The 16,854-nt window shown below is 41.3% G+C and overlaps 1 protein-coding gene across 6 annotated transcripts in view; it reads right to left on the bottom strand.

Annotated features, from left to right (window-relative positions):
• Positions 1–16,854, bottom strand: part of CUX1 (cut like homeobox 1) — a 280,556-nt gene that overhangs the window by 28,142 nt on the left and 235,560 nt on the right. For 5 of the 6 annotated variants that reach the window (XM_067309895.1, XM_067309896.1, XM_067309897.1 and 2 more), the window contains 2 exons: positions 11,850–12,114; positions 3,784–6,384 (listed from right to left, as the gene is read on the bottom strand). The exons of the other annotated variant lie outside the window; for it this stretch is intronic. In XM_067309895.1, the coding sequence (XP_067165996.1) occupies positions 5,667–6,384; positions 11,850–12,114 (983 nt within the window). In that variant the 3' untranslated portion in view covers positions 3,784–5,666. Of the gene's footprint in view, positions 1–3,783; positions 6,385–11,849; positions 12,115–16,854 lie in introns of those variants that run through there. 6 annotated transcript variants of the gene reach the window in all.

Genomic DNA, 16,854 nt, shown 5'->3' with positions numbered 1-16,854 from the left:
ATGTTGATGTTCCAACAGTGGGGCAACAGAAAGTGCAAGGGAAAGTAGCGTGCCAAACCTATGACTAAACTGAACATTGCTTTACAGGTGTTGTATCTGTGTGAGTTAAATTTAGGAATATGAGGATATAAGCAGCTTGTCGCGTTATGGGACAAAAAGCCACTTACGTCAAAGGAAAGACTTGATTTGGTTTTTGTGAATGTTAAATCAGGCCCCCGGCTAAGAATCAACTTTTCTTCTCCTCCGCCCTCTATTTCTGATAGTCTTCAAGAAATGCTCACAGCACAGAACTCGGTCATACGGAGTGGTTTTAAGACAGAGAATATTCTGGGATATGTACCCTGAGGGAGGCAAGCAAGAAAGACAATTTAAGAAACTCACTTGTTAGAAGGAGACAAAAATGAAGCAAAAATAGTGCCCTCCATCTGCATGTTAAAAATGTCACTACTTTTCTTTCTGTTTGCAACAAATTGCTCTGCTAAGTAAGATTATTGATCTCTCTGCAACCTTGCTAAAGGCACTAGTCCAGATTACTGCAATGTGTCAGTTTAAATAAAGAAACTGTTTTGGATTTAAGTGCAAAGAAGTGTCCAAACCCAATTACTTTCTTTCGTGTATTTTCATAATTTATATATGTCAAAATGTTTTTTCCTTTCTAACCTGCCCTGTTTTTGCCAAGAGCATTTTTATTTCACATGAGTTCTTCAACTACTTGGAAGTAGTAATTTTACGATGGCAAATGACAGACCCCCGACTGCAACTGTGCTAGTGGGGACTGCAATCACTGTTAGCATTTTTCATTATTTCATTACATTAGTTGGTCACAATTTCCCTCAACTTTATTGTATGTAAATTAATCAGCTTTAGAATTTGAGTTATCACCAGAATGATGCACTTCTCTGGCTTCCTACTTCTACTGGTAAAGGACTGAAAACAGTAACTTTTCAGTAATTGGATCAGCGAATATTGCATAGAATTCCGTAGTGTTCATTAACCCCCTCTCACCATTCCCAAAGGAAAAGGTTACATAAAAATAATGCAAAGATCTCTTAACTAATGAGAAAGGCACACAATTTTGTTTTTTCTTTTTAACTGTAAGATAGATGTTTCTTATTACAGTGAAGAGTTTATTATTAAAGTACCCACTAATTCACGATATGGGCAGACTGCACTGATACAGGTTCCCTTAAAGAGTGGCATTTATAATACATTTTACAGGTGAATTAAATGAAATGGTCAAATTCTATGGCATCAACAGCAACTATAATTAAAAACATTTCTGCCAATGAGATTGTGCAATTCTGTTGGCTGAAATCTGTATCCTCAAAAATGGCAGTATAATGACAATCACATTGTATCTGCCCTCCGCCAAGGGATATTCTTCACTTGCTTTTAGCTAAACAAAGTATGATCCTTTTTCTCTTCCTTAACCAACCAGAAAGAAAAATGACAATTTTAACTGCAGTATTTATGTTAAAATAGCCTAGGCCCTTCCTCCACTGCTTTAGTAAGAGCAAGGAATTGGGATCAGAAAGAAAATAAAAATGCTTTCAAAGAACCTCAAGAAAAAAAGAGTTTTCAGAAAACCTGCAAAGCCAGAGTCTACCTGTGCTTTTATCTATCAGGAAAAGAAAAGTGTTCGGCAAGTGCTCTATTTCCATGTTGTGTGCTCGCAAAATGACTCCCCGAGAGATTAGCCCGTGCCATCCCGAGAGCCTAACGGCCTTACACCTTTTGGCTTTAATCAGTGACTGAAGAGGGTAAAAAGTCACAATGTCACTCTTTGGAATTTCTTCTCCTCTTTTTTTTTCTTTTCTTTTAATCAAGGAAAATAGTTATTCCAATACACACTTTCCTGAAAGCATTACTTTCAGATGACACATTCGATTAGAAATACAGCTAAAAGCTTTCAACCTCGCTGAAGTCACGTCTCCAAACCAGGAAGGTCTTTGCCAGGTTGGAAAGCTAGTAGGTAGCTCATCTCCAAAAGGAGAATCGCAGCAGCGGGCTAAGCTAATCCGTTTTGCTTTCCACTGAAAGAGAAGAGCAGCTGTGACCTTGGCTAAAGATCGGTAACAAACAGCTGGGAACATAACTTAAGCTATCCGATCTGAGAGCGTACATCTGTCCGTGCCCTTAACTACCTTGGTGACTAGGGAACGCCAAAGAGGCTCCCAGCTGGAGGACCGGGGTCACTGCAATAGCATCTTAGCTGTCTAATCCGCATTCAACGCAGATCATTAAATACGAAACAACAAAAAGAGCTAAGCCATTAATAAAGTGCCAAAAATATAGGAAATACTGACAGCATTTTATTTGATTAATTTCATAATAGATATCAGTGACAACCCTTGGCAGGACGGAGTGACTTCTGACTTATGAATGCTGTCTTTATCCAGCAAAATTGCATGATTCAAATGTAATAATGGAGCTTGGAATTAACAGTTAGTGTTATAAAGGAAACATTTCCTCTAGGGCAAGCTACAGATATGCTTTTTAAAAAACCGTTATAGCATTAAAAACCGGGCAGACACTAAAGAATTCTAAAGAGCTAGTGGAAACCTGAAAAGCAACACAAAAAACAAACAGAAGAAAAGATATAAGTTTCAAGGCACTTACGTATTGCTTATTAAGAAGAGAGATTGACCTTAAATGCTGCATTTGTGTTCATCCTGCGAATACAGTTCTGCAGTTCTGTTATGCAGCCAGAGCTCTCAGTAAGCATTATGGAATGCAATCATATAGACACAGGCACAAGAATAGTTTGGGGAATATTAATTCAAAAAAAAAAATCATAAACCAGAAGAAAACTGCTATCAAGAAAGAAGAATATAACCACTTCATTGCATCAAGCACCTGGATCTCAAATTAGCAAAAAAGGACAGCAGAAGGACTGGCAAATGCATTGCCTAGATTAACAACAACAACAACAACAACCCAACTTGAACAGTACAGCAAAAAAAAAAAGAAAAAAGAACGTAAGAAAACATCTGGGTCTTCTAGTCAGAAATTCTGTTTCTTAGCTGAAGACACATCTTGCTATGACTTGTATTAAGGTATGCGTATTTTGAACAGGACGTGCATTTATAGGTGGAACTGTGCTTTCTAAGTCAAACCGGAACACTGTACGGATGCAGGGAGGTAACACTTGGATTCACCATGTTATTTTCCTTGCTAGCCGTTCTCCCAGACTAACTCTATCCCAGAGAAGAAGAAGCCGTAACTGCTTCCAGCAAGTGCTCTCATCTACTGGGGTTTGTTAGGAAAAAATTGTCTCCTCAGCTCGTCACAGAAAGGGGCAGTTGCTCTCTCTGTTTCTCAATTTTAGTTTTGCATCACAAGTCCCCAATTACCCAAGGAGGTATCCTGAAACAACTAACAGTAAATATAGGAAATAAATCCCTGCCTTTCAGCCTCCTAGAGCCTTCTTTTCTTGATCATGAAAAGGATTGGTTTTAGTGTACTGATTCTTAATTTGTGAAAACTTGCGCTAAGTGCTGCTGTTGCATGTTAAGAGACTGTAAATGAAATACATAAGTTCTAAAACATCATGCAAGAAATGTGGTTTCACATCTTACAGTCAAAAATCCTACTAATGAATTAATACAAGCACACTGAGGTGTAATATTGGGAACATACCTTTAAAGTCGGAACTCCTCTCCCCAACCCTCCCTCCCCCAAAATCAGAAAAGTAATATTAATTAAACTTAAGAAGTAATGAATGCACCATTAAAGTGTCATCAAAAAGATGCTGACCTAAGACAAAAGTTCAATGATACACAATACGGTCAAAAAGTCTTCAATCAATAATATACAGTATGACAACTACATCTTGTAAATTATACCCAATACTGCCGGCAGTCTATCCCTCTAAAGAATATTTGCCCCCTTTCATCCCTTCCTAACAATCAGATAATAAAATACAGCACCTATAAATAAGCAAAAAAAAATTATATATATATATATTTATATATATATATATATTCCGAAATCATCTATTGTTAGTTTTAAAGATATGGCAATAAAGGAGTCTAAATTAGCAAACTTGTAGAAGCCATAACTGATAAAACAGCTTATTGAAAAAAGGTGGCAGTAATGCACTCTATGTGTGCACAAGTACGTAAGAAAATACACAGACGTATAAAATTGCACGCACACACTCACGCACACACATCCTTCCACACACCTCTATGCTCACGCATATACATATAGACAACAGGAGGAGTTAGAGACAAGTTAGAATTTGATTTGTACTTTGATCAGCCCTAACCTGTGCATAAAATAATGGGAAAAGGCTGGATTTCTGCAGGGCAGAATAGTCTAGACTGGGACTCGAGAGCGCGAATGTTTTGGTTTGGAGTTTGGGCTACGTACGTCTTGGTAAGAGCCCATCTGGTCACTGCCATGTACTCTTTTTTCCACACAGAAATAAGCTTCCCACAACTAAAACGTATTTAAAATCAGTGCTTGTGGTGGGAAGAGAGTCAGTAAATGGCCACCCACAGCAGGAAAAATTCTCTACCTGCGGCAGCTCCAGTCCCCTCTTAGTGGTGTGTGACAGCAAATGGACACCTGAACTATACTTAAATTGACTCCAGGTAAGTTCGACACTTCGGGTTACAGAATACGTCCCCGAAGCAGCAGGCTGAAATGTTACTGGCCAACGTTTTTTTGAGCTATCTGTCTTTAACGAAAGGAAATTCGGTACACGGCAAACCGAGTGAAATGATCAAGTACAGGCTGTTCTAAGTTGTCTCCTAAACCTCCCAGATATGAGGTCTGATCAGCGTGCTCTGTGGTTAGAGGTTAAAAAGCAGATTATAAAATACCTAGATTCAGATTTTTTTTTTTGTCCTGATTTGGCCTAAAATGGAGTGTATTAAACAAATTCTGGTCTGCAAAAGACCAGAATCAGTTAAAGCTATGAAACAATGTGCACTACGTGTCAATATTCTATTTCACTTACAAGAAAACACTAAGTCAGCTACCACAAATTAAGATATTTTCCTGATGTGACTTTTTTTTTTGTTTTGTTAAAAAATATGTGGAGTAAATGTGTTTTTTTTTCTTTTTAATTCAAAGTTTCAAACAACAAGATTCTTTTCTTTTCTTGAAAATATGTAGGAATCCAAACTAGTGTGTTTAGAGTCGGTTGACTGTGCAATCTCTTAGTGGCAACTGAACAGCTACAAAAAACTTTCTTTTTTTTTTCTTTTTTTTTTGAAAAATCTCCCCTTTTTTCCTGGTTTAAGAAGATAATAGTGTATTATCGCTCTGTAGCCATTAGATGGCAGATAAAAAGCCCCCTTTTAATATGTGGGTTCGATTTTTTTTTTTTTTTTACGTTTTTGTTTTTTTAAAGCCCACACCAAAGAGGAGGGCACAAGGCAAAGCTGTATGAGTTATTCCAGAAACTGTGGAAATCACTTAGGGCAATAATAAAAACACTTCAGGGTACAAAAAAGCTTGACTACACATTTCAGTTTTCTTCCTCGAAAACACAAACATAAATTGGGCTTAACGCTCCTTTTTTTTGTTTTCTATATGCACCTTGGCCTATGGCGTTTTTGCCCTGTGGCCCGCAGGGCGGTAAGTGCGCAACACAATAAAACCAGTAGAGGTCCAGTTTAACTTGCCCAGCTCTCTAGAGTTGGGTGAGTTTAATCTCAAAACTCCCACTCGACGGCCTCTTCTCGACTAGCGGCCTTCTCCAAGCGGTGGATTATGTTGTTCAAGTTTGCGGCTTTCTTTTTCCTCAAGGAGTTGTCTCGCGTGTTCTTGGAGCTCGCCGCCTCCGAGAAGCTGAACAAGCTCTGAATCGAGTTGGCTTTCTGCGAGCCTGCGGCCACCGTCGAGCTCGTACTTGGCACACTGGGAATTTTCTCCGAACTTTCTTTCGGCTTGTAGGAGCTCTCCCCTGTAAGGACTGAGGTGGAGGCAGCTGAGGTAGAGGCATCCCCTTCCGTAGCAGAGTTTGGCAGTGTCTCCAGACTTTCTCCTGAACGCTGAGATCCTGGTGGAGAGCTTTGCCGCGGCGCTTTGAGCCTGCCCTCGTCATCAGTATCCTCCAGGCTCTCCATTCCCAAGTGGAATGACTCGCTTTTCTCTGAAGACCTGGCGCCCTGCAGTGCCTCTTCCCCCGCTTCGAAAGCCGACTCTGCTGGCCCTCCCTGAGACTTTGTGGTTGCATTGCTGTACTCATCCGCCTCCGGGCCGCTCGGCTTCCCTTCAGGTGGGCCTTCGGCGTCCACGCCGTCACAGCTGTCCCCCTCCGAGCTGTGCGCCGCCCTGTTGCTTCTAGCCGAAGGAGAATCGCTCGCCCCAGCCTGGCTCTGGCTTCCCGCTTGGATTTCTTCGATGAACAGCTCTCGACGGATGCGAGACCTAGGAGACACAGGAAAGGAAGGGTAAGTCTGCTGTTGGCTGCTTGCACTGCAGTACCAATGGGGAAAACTAAAAAACACCCTTTCATACTAAGCCGGTTTTCCTTGGCTACGGGACAGATGTGCCAAACTGGGTCGGTGGAAGTGTTCACACATTCAAATTCAAAGGACCGGCTAAAGAGGCATTTGAGAGAACGTAAAGCATCGTCAAGATGCCCTTAATTTCATTTTCCCTGGCCACGCACACATGCTTTTAAGTCTCTTGTGCTAGAAAGGACCCAGTCTGCAAAATCTAGCTCCATGTAGGAACTCTTCCGCAGGGCAGTACCGAGGAAGGGTGTTTGTTTCAGGGATTTTGAGCAGAATACCATCTTTAGTAATGACTGCAAATATTCACTATACAGCAACACTTAATTTTGAGATTAATCCAGCTGAATTCAACCCATACTTTGCGTATTTATTGTTAATCTGACTTCCTATGATTGTCTATTCTAATAACCACTGCTGACATTAGGCTATAAAGCAAATACATAACCTTTACCCAGATAACTAAATTGTACTAAAATGATTGGTGGAAAGCAAGGAGAGATCATTTTTCCTTTTTCACACTTTTAAATTTAAGTAACATGCATACTTCTGTGCTGAACGTCAACAGCCCTGGACATGGTTTAAGGGACAGAGATGACTCTGCCGTCTCCCATTCTCACTGAAACTTTGACACCAGGAACATGAAACTTTAGAAGACACTGTTCCACAGAAGGGATGATTTTAAAGTATGAATACATTTTTAGTAGATCCAGAGGAAAACAGCTTGTAAATGCAACAGAGCTCAGATTCCTGCTAAAAAGGAGCCATGGTTTGTCTAAACAAAAAACATACAAGGAAAAAAATCTGGAAAAAAAAAAAACCCAAGAAGAAACCAGGATGAGAACAAAGTCTATCATTCTGAATCTGCTTCAGGGAAGTGCAGCCTTTTGACAGCTTGTCAGTCTATGAGCTAGTCTGACTTCTGCCTTATTTTCTTATTTAAAAAATCGATTTCAGAACATTAATAGTGACACAGCAAGCAGTGCATTGCAAGGGAATTAATGCACTTCACGTGTGGTTAAAATTGCCCTGTGTTCCACCTTGCGCTTCCTATTACACGAAGCGTGTAATAATCCCCAAACAACATACTGCCTATGTCATTTAACTTGGGTTTTTCCTCCCCCTTCCTTCTCTGTTTAGCAGTTTCCACGGTCCTTACAAGCATAATTGAACAGTTCTTGAAAAAAATCTTAGGGTCTAGGTCAACTGTTTCTCTCTGCTGCTCTGTCCCTTTATGACTGCTGCACAGATGTTAATTTGCAACCAAGATGGAGCTTCAATAACCTATGGTCAGGAAAGACTCTATAGACACAGGAAGGGTTTAGCAAAAGTGTATCTTTGAGAATGAAGAAAACACTATTTGTTTTATTAAACACTGTTTTTTTTTTTTTTTTTTTTTTTTTTTACTGTTTAGTGTCTTCCAAATCGCAAATGAAACACTGTCCCAACACCAATGCCTGTAAGGAATTTTCATTTTCACCTAGACTTGCTGCAAAAGCTAGCACATGATGGAAAATTTCAAGATAAAAGCAGAACACCATCAGAATACTGTATTTGGAGCTAATGGTATTATTGACTTACTTCAAATTTAACAGAGTATTTCAGCAGTAATTGCTGACTCTGCACTTTTGAAGGATTTAGGGGGTCTGTGATTTTCCCTGGGAGAATATTATTCATCTAACAGAAGACCACAGGTGCTAACGTTAATTTTCTATTAACATTAATAGCATGCATTCTGCAACATCGATTATCAGGCTCTATTTATGTCTGTAATCTCCCGGCACGGACATTGATCCAGAACATACTGCTTCGGTAACATTCCCCAAGTCAGGAGAGGAAACGGGTAAGAGCATTGTGCTTGAATGGCTTTTAAAATACTGCATTTCCAGCCCATCAAATATCTGACCACTGCTCTACAGAAAACAAGTTTGATGGCCTGTGGAAATCCCTGGACTTCACACTGAACGCATTGCTCCTGGAATCTAATCTGTCTCCTGATTAACATAGTAACTAAATCCCCAGAGCAAAGAAGACCTGGTGACAGTGGTTAGGGAATTCCAGGGAACGCACCTCTCGGTGGAAGGTGTTGACCACTACATCAACACGTCCTGAAGGCATTCATCAGTGCAACTCAAATATCAGAGTTCTCCAGGGGTATACGTTGGAGCTCACTGTAGAAGCCTTTAAACAACTCTGGCAACACATCTAAACAAGCAGAATGCTACAGTTCACTGAAAAATAAGTCCAGACTAGGAGTAATGAAATTCAGGATACAAGAGCACTGGACTATAATTCAAGAAAGCTGGGTTTAATTCCCAGTGCCACTACAGCGATACCTCCATGACTTTACCAAATCTCTGTGCCAGAGTTTCCATATCTGATGTGGGATAACAATTCCTTTCTCCTACTCTTTTATATAGACAAAGGAGCTTCATACTCGGATGGATCCTGTGAGTGCTTCACTAATGCAAAGAAGTGCAATTTAACGTATATTCTTGTTTTTATGTTCCCAGAACTCTGCAATCAGTGTAAATGCAAAGTAAAAGACTGGGTTGAGTTTGCAGACACTGCAAAATCCTTGATGCCTGTTTATATTCTGAAGTGAATTATTTCTTCTCCAGCTGAGGATTTTTTAAAGTTTCTTTTGCTATGTCGAATAAATGTTAGTGCACACTTCCCATATGGTAGATAAAAAGGTAGATTCTAATGCAGCAACCACCCTTGGAAAGTGAGGTTTAGGCTGAATTCCAAAGGAAAAGCATCACTGCAACAGGATTCCCAAGAGACAGCATCCAAAGAAACAGCACAATTTTGGGGGCGGAGAAGAGGGAGGAAGGAGAAGGAAATGTCTTGATACGTACAGGCTCTGTATTAAGAAAGCAGATAGCACGGTAACAAACTACTACACACTTGAAATAAAGGCCTCAAGGGATTCTCTTTTGAAACTGGGCTCTTTCTAAGAAATAATCTCTCTCTGATATTTTAAGATTGCCTATATGTAGGAAGACAAACTTTTCCAAACCGGTACCCTGTCTCACGTGAAGTTACTTTGAAGAAAAAGTTATACTGAAGAATAACTAGCTCTGAGATGGGGAACTGCTCCTGTATGAAAACTCTTCAGCTTCAAAGAGAAATGGCTGAGGGAGAATATAACAGAAATAAAATTAAGTGTGGCCGGGAGAAGATGAACAGGGGAAAGACTATTCATGTCTTACAATACATGAACTGAAGAACACCCAAAGAAATTATCAGCCAGCAGGTTTAAAACAGCAAAGGAAAGAACTTTTTGACAAAGCACATAGCTGAGCTGGGGACCTCCTTGACACAGGATGTTGTGGAGGTCACAAATATAAATGGATTCAACAAGCAATTAGAAAAATTCAAGGAAGGAAAGCCATCATGGATTACTGAACACAATACGGATACAACATCTGGCTCAGAAAAGCCCTAAGCCAAAGACATTTGGAAGCTAAAAAGACATACTGACAAAAGCATCACCAAATGCACTAAAGCAGCACAGAGCAGACCTTTCCTTCAGCATCTACCATGGGCCACCATCAAAGATGGTATACTGGGCTACAGGAACACTGGGTCAGACCCTCTTCCCCTAATAGTACATGAACCTTGTATCTCTTTAGAGATGTCCTGCTAAGGATTTAAGAGTATTTCACGCATGAAAGCTATGAAAATTCATGCACTGCAGAAAAGAACAGTCACACGGTTTGAGTTTTCAGTGGTGGCAACCACTCAGAGCCACCCTGGGCTCCACCAGGCTGGAAACAGCTCTTGGAGGTCCTGCAGACTCAGCAGCACATCTGGGAGCAGGCCCAGATCCCTTAGTGCTATCAGGCCTGTGCTGCCCACCAGCTTATAGCACCTTGTTTATACATTTTTTATTTTGTATACAACTGTCAGTAGCTAGTCTACATTAATGTATAGCTTGGTGTGGCTGAACACGCTGATCAATCATGACTTGTCACGCTTTCTCACAGCATGCCTAAACAGGGGAACTCATGGTAATGAGGAAGATGACACATGCCACCAGTGTTCCCTCATTCGGCTGCGTAAGTGAGAACAGCACATTTTGCTGTCAGGCCGAAGGGAACATATTTTCATAGGCATTCCTCCAACTTGTGCATAATTGCCGAGAAGTGGGAACTGCAAGAGAAGTCTGTATTTGGAGAAGTCTGAACAGTGAAAGAGACTGCTTCAGTAGCAAATCCAAGTCAGTGAAAACCAGTGTAAGTATGTTGCATTGGTTATAATTTACAAGTTTTCCATTGTTTAACATATTATTTTGCTCCTGTATGTAATACTTCTGAGATATCTCCTTAGACTGTGCCTCTTCTGCTTCAGTAACTCCCCTGTTAAAAGTTCAGAAAGGCTAAAGTGGAAAATACCCTTTTAAAATTAGCAGTTCTCTAAAAACAAACAAGCTTAACAATCAACTGTTATGGTAATTAGGAACATTACTGGCTCCAAGTGAAGGAGCAGAATGGTTTTAAACCTGGTATCTTAACTGTACCTGTTCAAAACTCATTAGCACAAATTTCTTGGAGAAAAGTCTGCTGAACTAATTAAGATACCCAATCCCAAGCACAGCCAAAAATATGTTTATTCAAATACTTCTAATTCTTACAAGCCATTCCAGCATTGTTTATTTTTATTGGTGTCTTGGTGCCAAACCTACTTCAACTGTGCAGATGTTGGGAAGGTTCCTTCTAATATGAGAAAGGAACTAAACAAACCGAAATCTTAATTTATTTCAGTATGACTCAATGGTTGAATCATGATAATGAAATAAATCTCTATTCACATCTGACTTCAGGGTTATCGGTTCTCTGTCCCTCGTGACTGTGCAGAACTTCTCAGAGATACAGCACATAGGTTTCCCTATTTTCAGAGCTCACTGGCCCAAGAGCTGAAAGAAAATCCTCTTCTTGTTCTCATGCCTGGAGAATGTATGATGAAAAGAGTGCAATTCTGATGCCATCCAGTAAAGGACGCTTCCAAACACCCCCCCCCCCCCAAATGGCCCAGGCATAACATATTTTATACATACTGTATATGGGCATATATACATGTCTGCATATGCATGTAAGAAAGACCAGTCTTGCTTACTACAACAGGAATTCTGCTCAAAAGCACCACTTACACCAATATGTGAATATTTCTATTCCTCAGGGACGACTTAAAATTAGTCTGTAGCATCACTGTCAGTTAGACCTTCCCTGCTGGCAAAAGGGTTCATTTTGCACAACTGCGCAGCGTCGGCTGAAGCAGATACAGCCTGCTGAAGCAGAGCAGCACCCTGCCGCAGCAAATCAAACGAAAGCTTCACGAGCAGCGCTCGCGGGAGAGCTCGGGAGGGACGCGTACCTGTAATTGTGGAACCAGTTGATCACCGTGCTGGTTTTCAAGTTGAGCTGCGTTGCGAGTTCCTCAATGGTTTTTGGTGATGGGTATGGCTTTTGCTGGTAGGCTCGTTTCAGAGCTTCCTTCTCCTCCGGCGCCAGCACGACGCGGGGTTTCTTCAGCTGGTGCTGCGGCTGCGGGCTGGCTCCCTGGCTGTAGTCTATGCCGGCCGACGAGGACTCGCAGGACTGACTGTCGCTGACGGAGCTGTGCCGTCGCTTCATGTAGGCTGCAAGAGAAGCGCGGCACATCAGCCCCAACCGAGCGCAGACACAAAATCGATGAACGCGGAATAAACGCAAAGGCGACAGGCTGTGAACGCCTGGGTGGACTATTCAGAGAGAACAGAACGAAACGGGCGCAATCAGAGATGAGAGGAAAGCGACGCGGGAAGGATATGAGAGACAGAAAAAGAAGAAAGAAGGGAAAGGGAAGAGGGTAAATTGACTGGAAACTTGTCAGTTTTCTGCTTTTTCAATGAATACGGGACACGAATAAAAGGGTTCGGTTAACACGACTTATTTCAAATTCCCTCTTTCACGAGGAGCGCGCTTCCACACAAGCACCTGATTAGGCCAGTTACATGTCGTTTCAACTTAAATGTTTTTGGTTCCTAAGACCTAAGGCCTCCCTCTGAACTGAAAACGCGGCTGCGGCGGCTGAAGGGAGCCGCAACCGCGGCCGACACACGATGGCGCTTGGAGCCCGCGCGATCCCGACGGCCGTCCGAGTAACCCGGCAGGCGGTCGTTGCTTTTTCCTTGCTACAGCGCTGACAGGTTATGAAAGAAAAACAGCCCACAGCATCTTCCTCCCCTGCGCAAGGCTCTTTTAAAAACGCATACGCTTTTAAGAAAGCCCTTGCTGCACTGATGCAGCTCGGCGAGGCTGACGGCAGAAGCCTGCGCCGCCGCCGACTCTCCTCCCCGCCGGGGCCTGAATTATCCTGCCAAATCCGTCGAGAAAAAAGAGTCCCAGCAAATGGTGTCACTGACTTGATTTCTGCTGGGCCAAGGGAGGTGGGATTTACCACACCTGGTGGTATCACGCACCAGCATGGCTAATGAGGGGGCTGCAAACGGCAAATACAGATGAATCTTGCCAATAAAATATTTAATGGCCTGTTAAATACCTTCTAGATATTTAAGAGTTTAGGTATTCAAGAGCTGCAATTTGATAACCTCGCCTGTTATGTTCCAGATTACACCAGGCTGACATCAGTCAAGCAGGCACTAAATCTCCAGCAGCCAGGAGCTCCGATCGGAGCCAGAGAGCAACATGGAGCACGTCACAAGGGCCAGCAATTGAATCCTTCATAAAACAAATTTCTCTCTCCCCGCAGCTCTGCTTTTAAGCTGAGGGTGCACAAAGAATAAAAATTCAATGCAATTAAACTAACTAAAATGTTGAAAACCCTTCTCACACCAGCCAACTTCCTCTGGCAGAGCTCCCAAGGGACTGTCTAGGTCTGCTGTCTCCAGTGGGTTTCATCATCCCATCCTCTCGGTCCAGTGCGACCTTTATGCTGTGTCATACTATCATGGAAGTGAATTTTGAACACACTCTGTAACCTTTGGGGGTATCTGCATGGCCCTCATTTTGTTTTTCTTGAATATGACAGATTACCTGTGGATTGCCTACTGTGTAAGATCACTGATATGGAACAGAATGCAAGTTGCTCATGATCCATCACTCTGCCACGATACAGTCCTACACATGTTTGAAATAACTATAAAAAAGGAAGTTGTTCTATATTTTTTTTCTAATAAATTATATTAAAAAGTCATCTATTTAAGTTGTTCCACAAGATGTAGGATTCAAAGTGATTACTGGTAAACACATTATTTCAAGGTGACCTTTTGGCCCTGTTTTTGCAGCATTCAAGGAACTGTTACAGCCTTCAACCACGGAATTAATCATTCTAGCAATATAATCTTAAATTTATACGAGGTCTTCAATCTCAAAGACTCCTTGGTGTTATTTCAAACTTGCACTGACGTTCCAACTATGCACACGGTACTCTCGTCTCCTTCAATAACACAACCACCAGGCCTGAAAGGCAGCATCTATCACTTCAGCAATGCACAGCAATTTAGAAGAGGACATGAGACAAAACAGACCATCGCATGGAAGATGGAAAAGGTGTTTAGGCTATCTTGAACTAGGGTTTCTGGAATTTGGTCAGGCGGCTGAGTTAACACCAGACACCCATGCATGCGGACGCTCAGAATCTCTGTCCTCCAGAGGATGGCATTTGTGGCAGCACAGAGCTCCCATCTTTAGACTCATACAAGCAGCTCAGGCCAAGCACCCGACAGCAGAGCATGGAAGCCTGCCCTGTGCAATTGCTCGGGAAAAATCTCCTGCCTGAGGCTTCCCTCTGCTTTTGTAACCTCACTCTGGGATCGCAAAAGGTGCAATGCCTTCTTTGGGTCTCTTGCATGTGAGTGCAACAAACTGAATAAATGTAAACGTCTCCCTAACCTAGGAGTAAAGATGTCCCACTGTTATGCCATAACCAATTATTTTTCTGGTTGAAAATATATTATCAGAACTTCCACTGGGCCAAAGGCACAATTCTGGCACTTGTCAATGTGCTAAGCTAGTGCCTAGGCTTTATGCTTTAATGGCATTTTCCAGAAACTTTGGATGATGTTCATAAAAGCTCTTCCTTTTTAATTCTGATTTTAAACATATGTGTTGAACATAGACAACATAAGGAGATCATTCAGCACATTTTCAGTGACAGAGAGGCTCAAACAAGAATCCAAGTTGCAAACAGACTTGATTCTTGGAGCATTTTTTTTTTGTCTGTGATTGGTCTCCACATCCCAGGAGACCTAAGAAAAAAAACAAATGTAACCTGGAGAAAGGTCTGGATCTGAGATCAACTTGTCAAGGTTAGCTCTATCCCCTGAGTTTTACTACTTTTCATTTCTTGCTGCTGCAGACCCAGCATCACCAAGTCCCTCCGGAAAGACTCCCCAGCATGTGTTCAGCTACAGATGATGCAGATGCCATTGCAGAATTAGTGGCTGCCCACTGAGGTAAAACAGAGCGCCTTTTAATATAATTTTTGTCTTATGCAGTATTGAACAAGATTATTAAAAAGTGAAATAATGGGGAAATAAAGGGAATTAAATTTTCTCCTGACAGCAGGCTTCAGTACTGTTCAGTGAGGAGTGTGATGTTACCAGCAGCGCACGCAGTGGGAGGTTGTGAGAAATAGGAATGAAGTCTTCCAAGGCAGGAAAGGTGGGGCAAAATGTCTCAGCCTAGCGAGTGTGAACCGCCGTCTTCCTCCGAAGAGGTTACTTAATGTATATTGCAAATTTTCAGAACCTTTTAAAATGGGCATTTATAGCATAAACTTCAGAGTGGAAGAAGAGCAAGAAAAAAAAAGATATATGCAGCTCACCTTTATCATAATTATCAATTTATTCCCTTAATAAAATGTGGCAGAGAAGTAATTGTTAATAATGTTTCACTGGTAACAGATACAGTTGCATTGTTCTTTAACTGACATTAGCTGAAGGGAAAGTTAAATTCTTAATGTGGCTCTAGAGCAATTTAAAAGGTTAAATCACAGAATCCTTACCTGCATGAAAGGATTCTGCAGAAAATACAGGGTTGAATTCACTTTAGAGTGCTCTGCTATGAGGACTGCACTTACACAGTTCAGGAGCTCAGTAGAGTCTCAAATGATTTATAGCCTTATCTCTATTCAGGTGCCATCTATACAGCATATGTATTGCACAGTATTTGATAAGAATCCAGCTTAGAAAATAGTTTTGGAAGGATATTGTCAGTACTACTTTTAAATTATCTTTATTTTATTTTCCTACATTATGGGGGATATTCTCTTAGAAGCTATAAAAATCCCGCTAGTTGACAATTTCATTTCTGCCGTATTTCTAATATGAAAAAAACCATCATGGCTCCCTTTGGTTTACAGTTGTAAGTGAGAAACCCAAGTGGATTTTACTCCCAGTGGAAGCTCGTACACAATTTGCAATAAGATCCTGCACTGCACTGTGTTGCACATATTTACTATAACAAGGATTTGAATTTCTTCTTGAAAGCTGTAAGACTGCTATTTTTCCCAGAAGCAACCTAACTACAGTTTTTAATATAATCACAAAATTCTTGGTCAAATGTGTTAATGCTTTCAGGACATAAGTCAACAGCAGTGCTTTCACCGCACACGATTAATACTGTCTGTACTAATATCATTAAGGAACAGCTCTTGAGAGATGTATATATCATTAATTAGTTAACTGCTGATAATGACAGCCTATGAGTCTCTCTGTTGCAGAATCACATGAACATACTAAAAACAGGGCTTTGAATAACCTGTTTTTTAGGGATGAATTTTAAATATAGAGTAGGCTAAAATCCTCAGGACACGCTCCCTAGTAAGATACCCAATAATAACACTCGTGACCTAACCTCTTTAGGCAAGCCTCTCTTAGCACAATCACCCTTCCCCAACCCTATAATGGCTACAAATTAAATTAAGCAAATGATTCTCAATACCCTTTTAAAAAGGCTGCATTTTTCCTTCCTCCTAGTGACCGTCAGTGCTGGATGGCAAGAAGCTCTCTCAGGAATCGGTGCACAGCAACTCCAGCCCAACATCTGTGACCAGCTGCAGCACTATTAACTAATAACCCAAAGCCAGCTCCCAAACTCACATTTCTCATTTGGTAAGGCAAGTTATCAGTGATACACCAGGGCCTCAGTAATTAATCTATAGGAGAATCTAGCCATGATTTCCTGACAGCTGGCGAATACTCAGGGTTTGGGTTTTTTTCAAGACAGATCTCCTGAAGCTAGCATCAAATCAGGCTATGAAAAAGCTGTCATGAAGCCCTTTTGCATAGCCTTCATAATATTGGATCAATGCTGCCTGTTTACTATTTATAGAGTATTTTAAAAGACATGGTCATTTTTGAACTACAGAAAACACG

The sequence above is a fragment of the Apteryx mantelli genome, chromosome 22, assembly GCF_036417845.1.
Source record: "Apteryx mantelli isolate bAptMan1 chromosome 22, bAptMan1.hap1, whole genome shotgun sequence".
Classification (NCBI taxonomy): domain Eukaryota; kingdom Metazoa; phylum Chordata; class Aves; order Apterygiformes; family Apterygidae; genus Apteryx; species Apteryx mantelli.
This window is presented reverse-complemented; position numbering and strand designations above follow the sequence as displayed.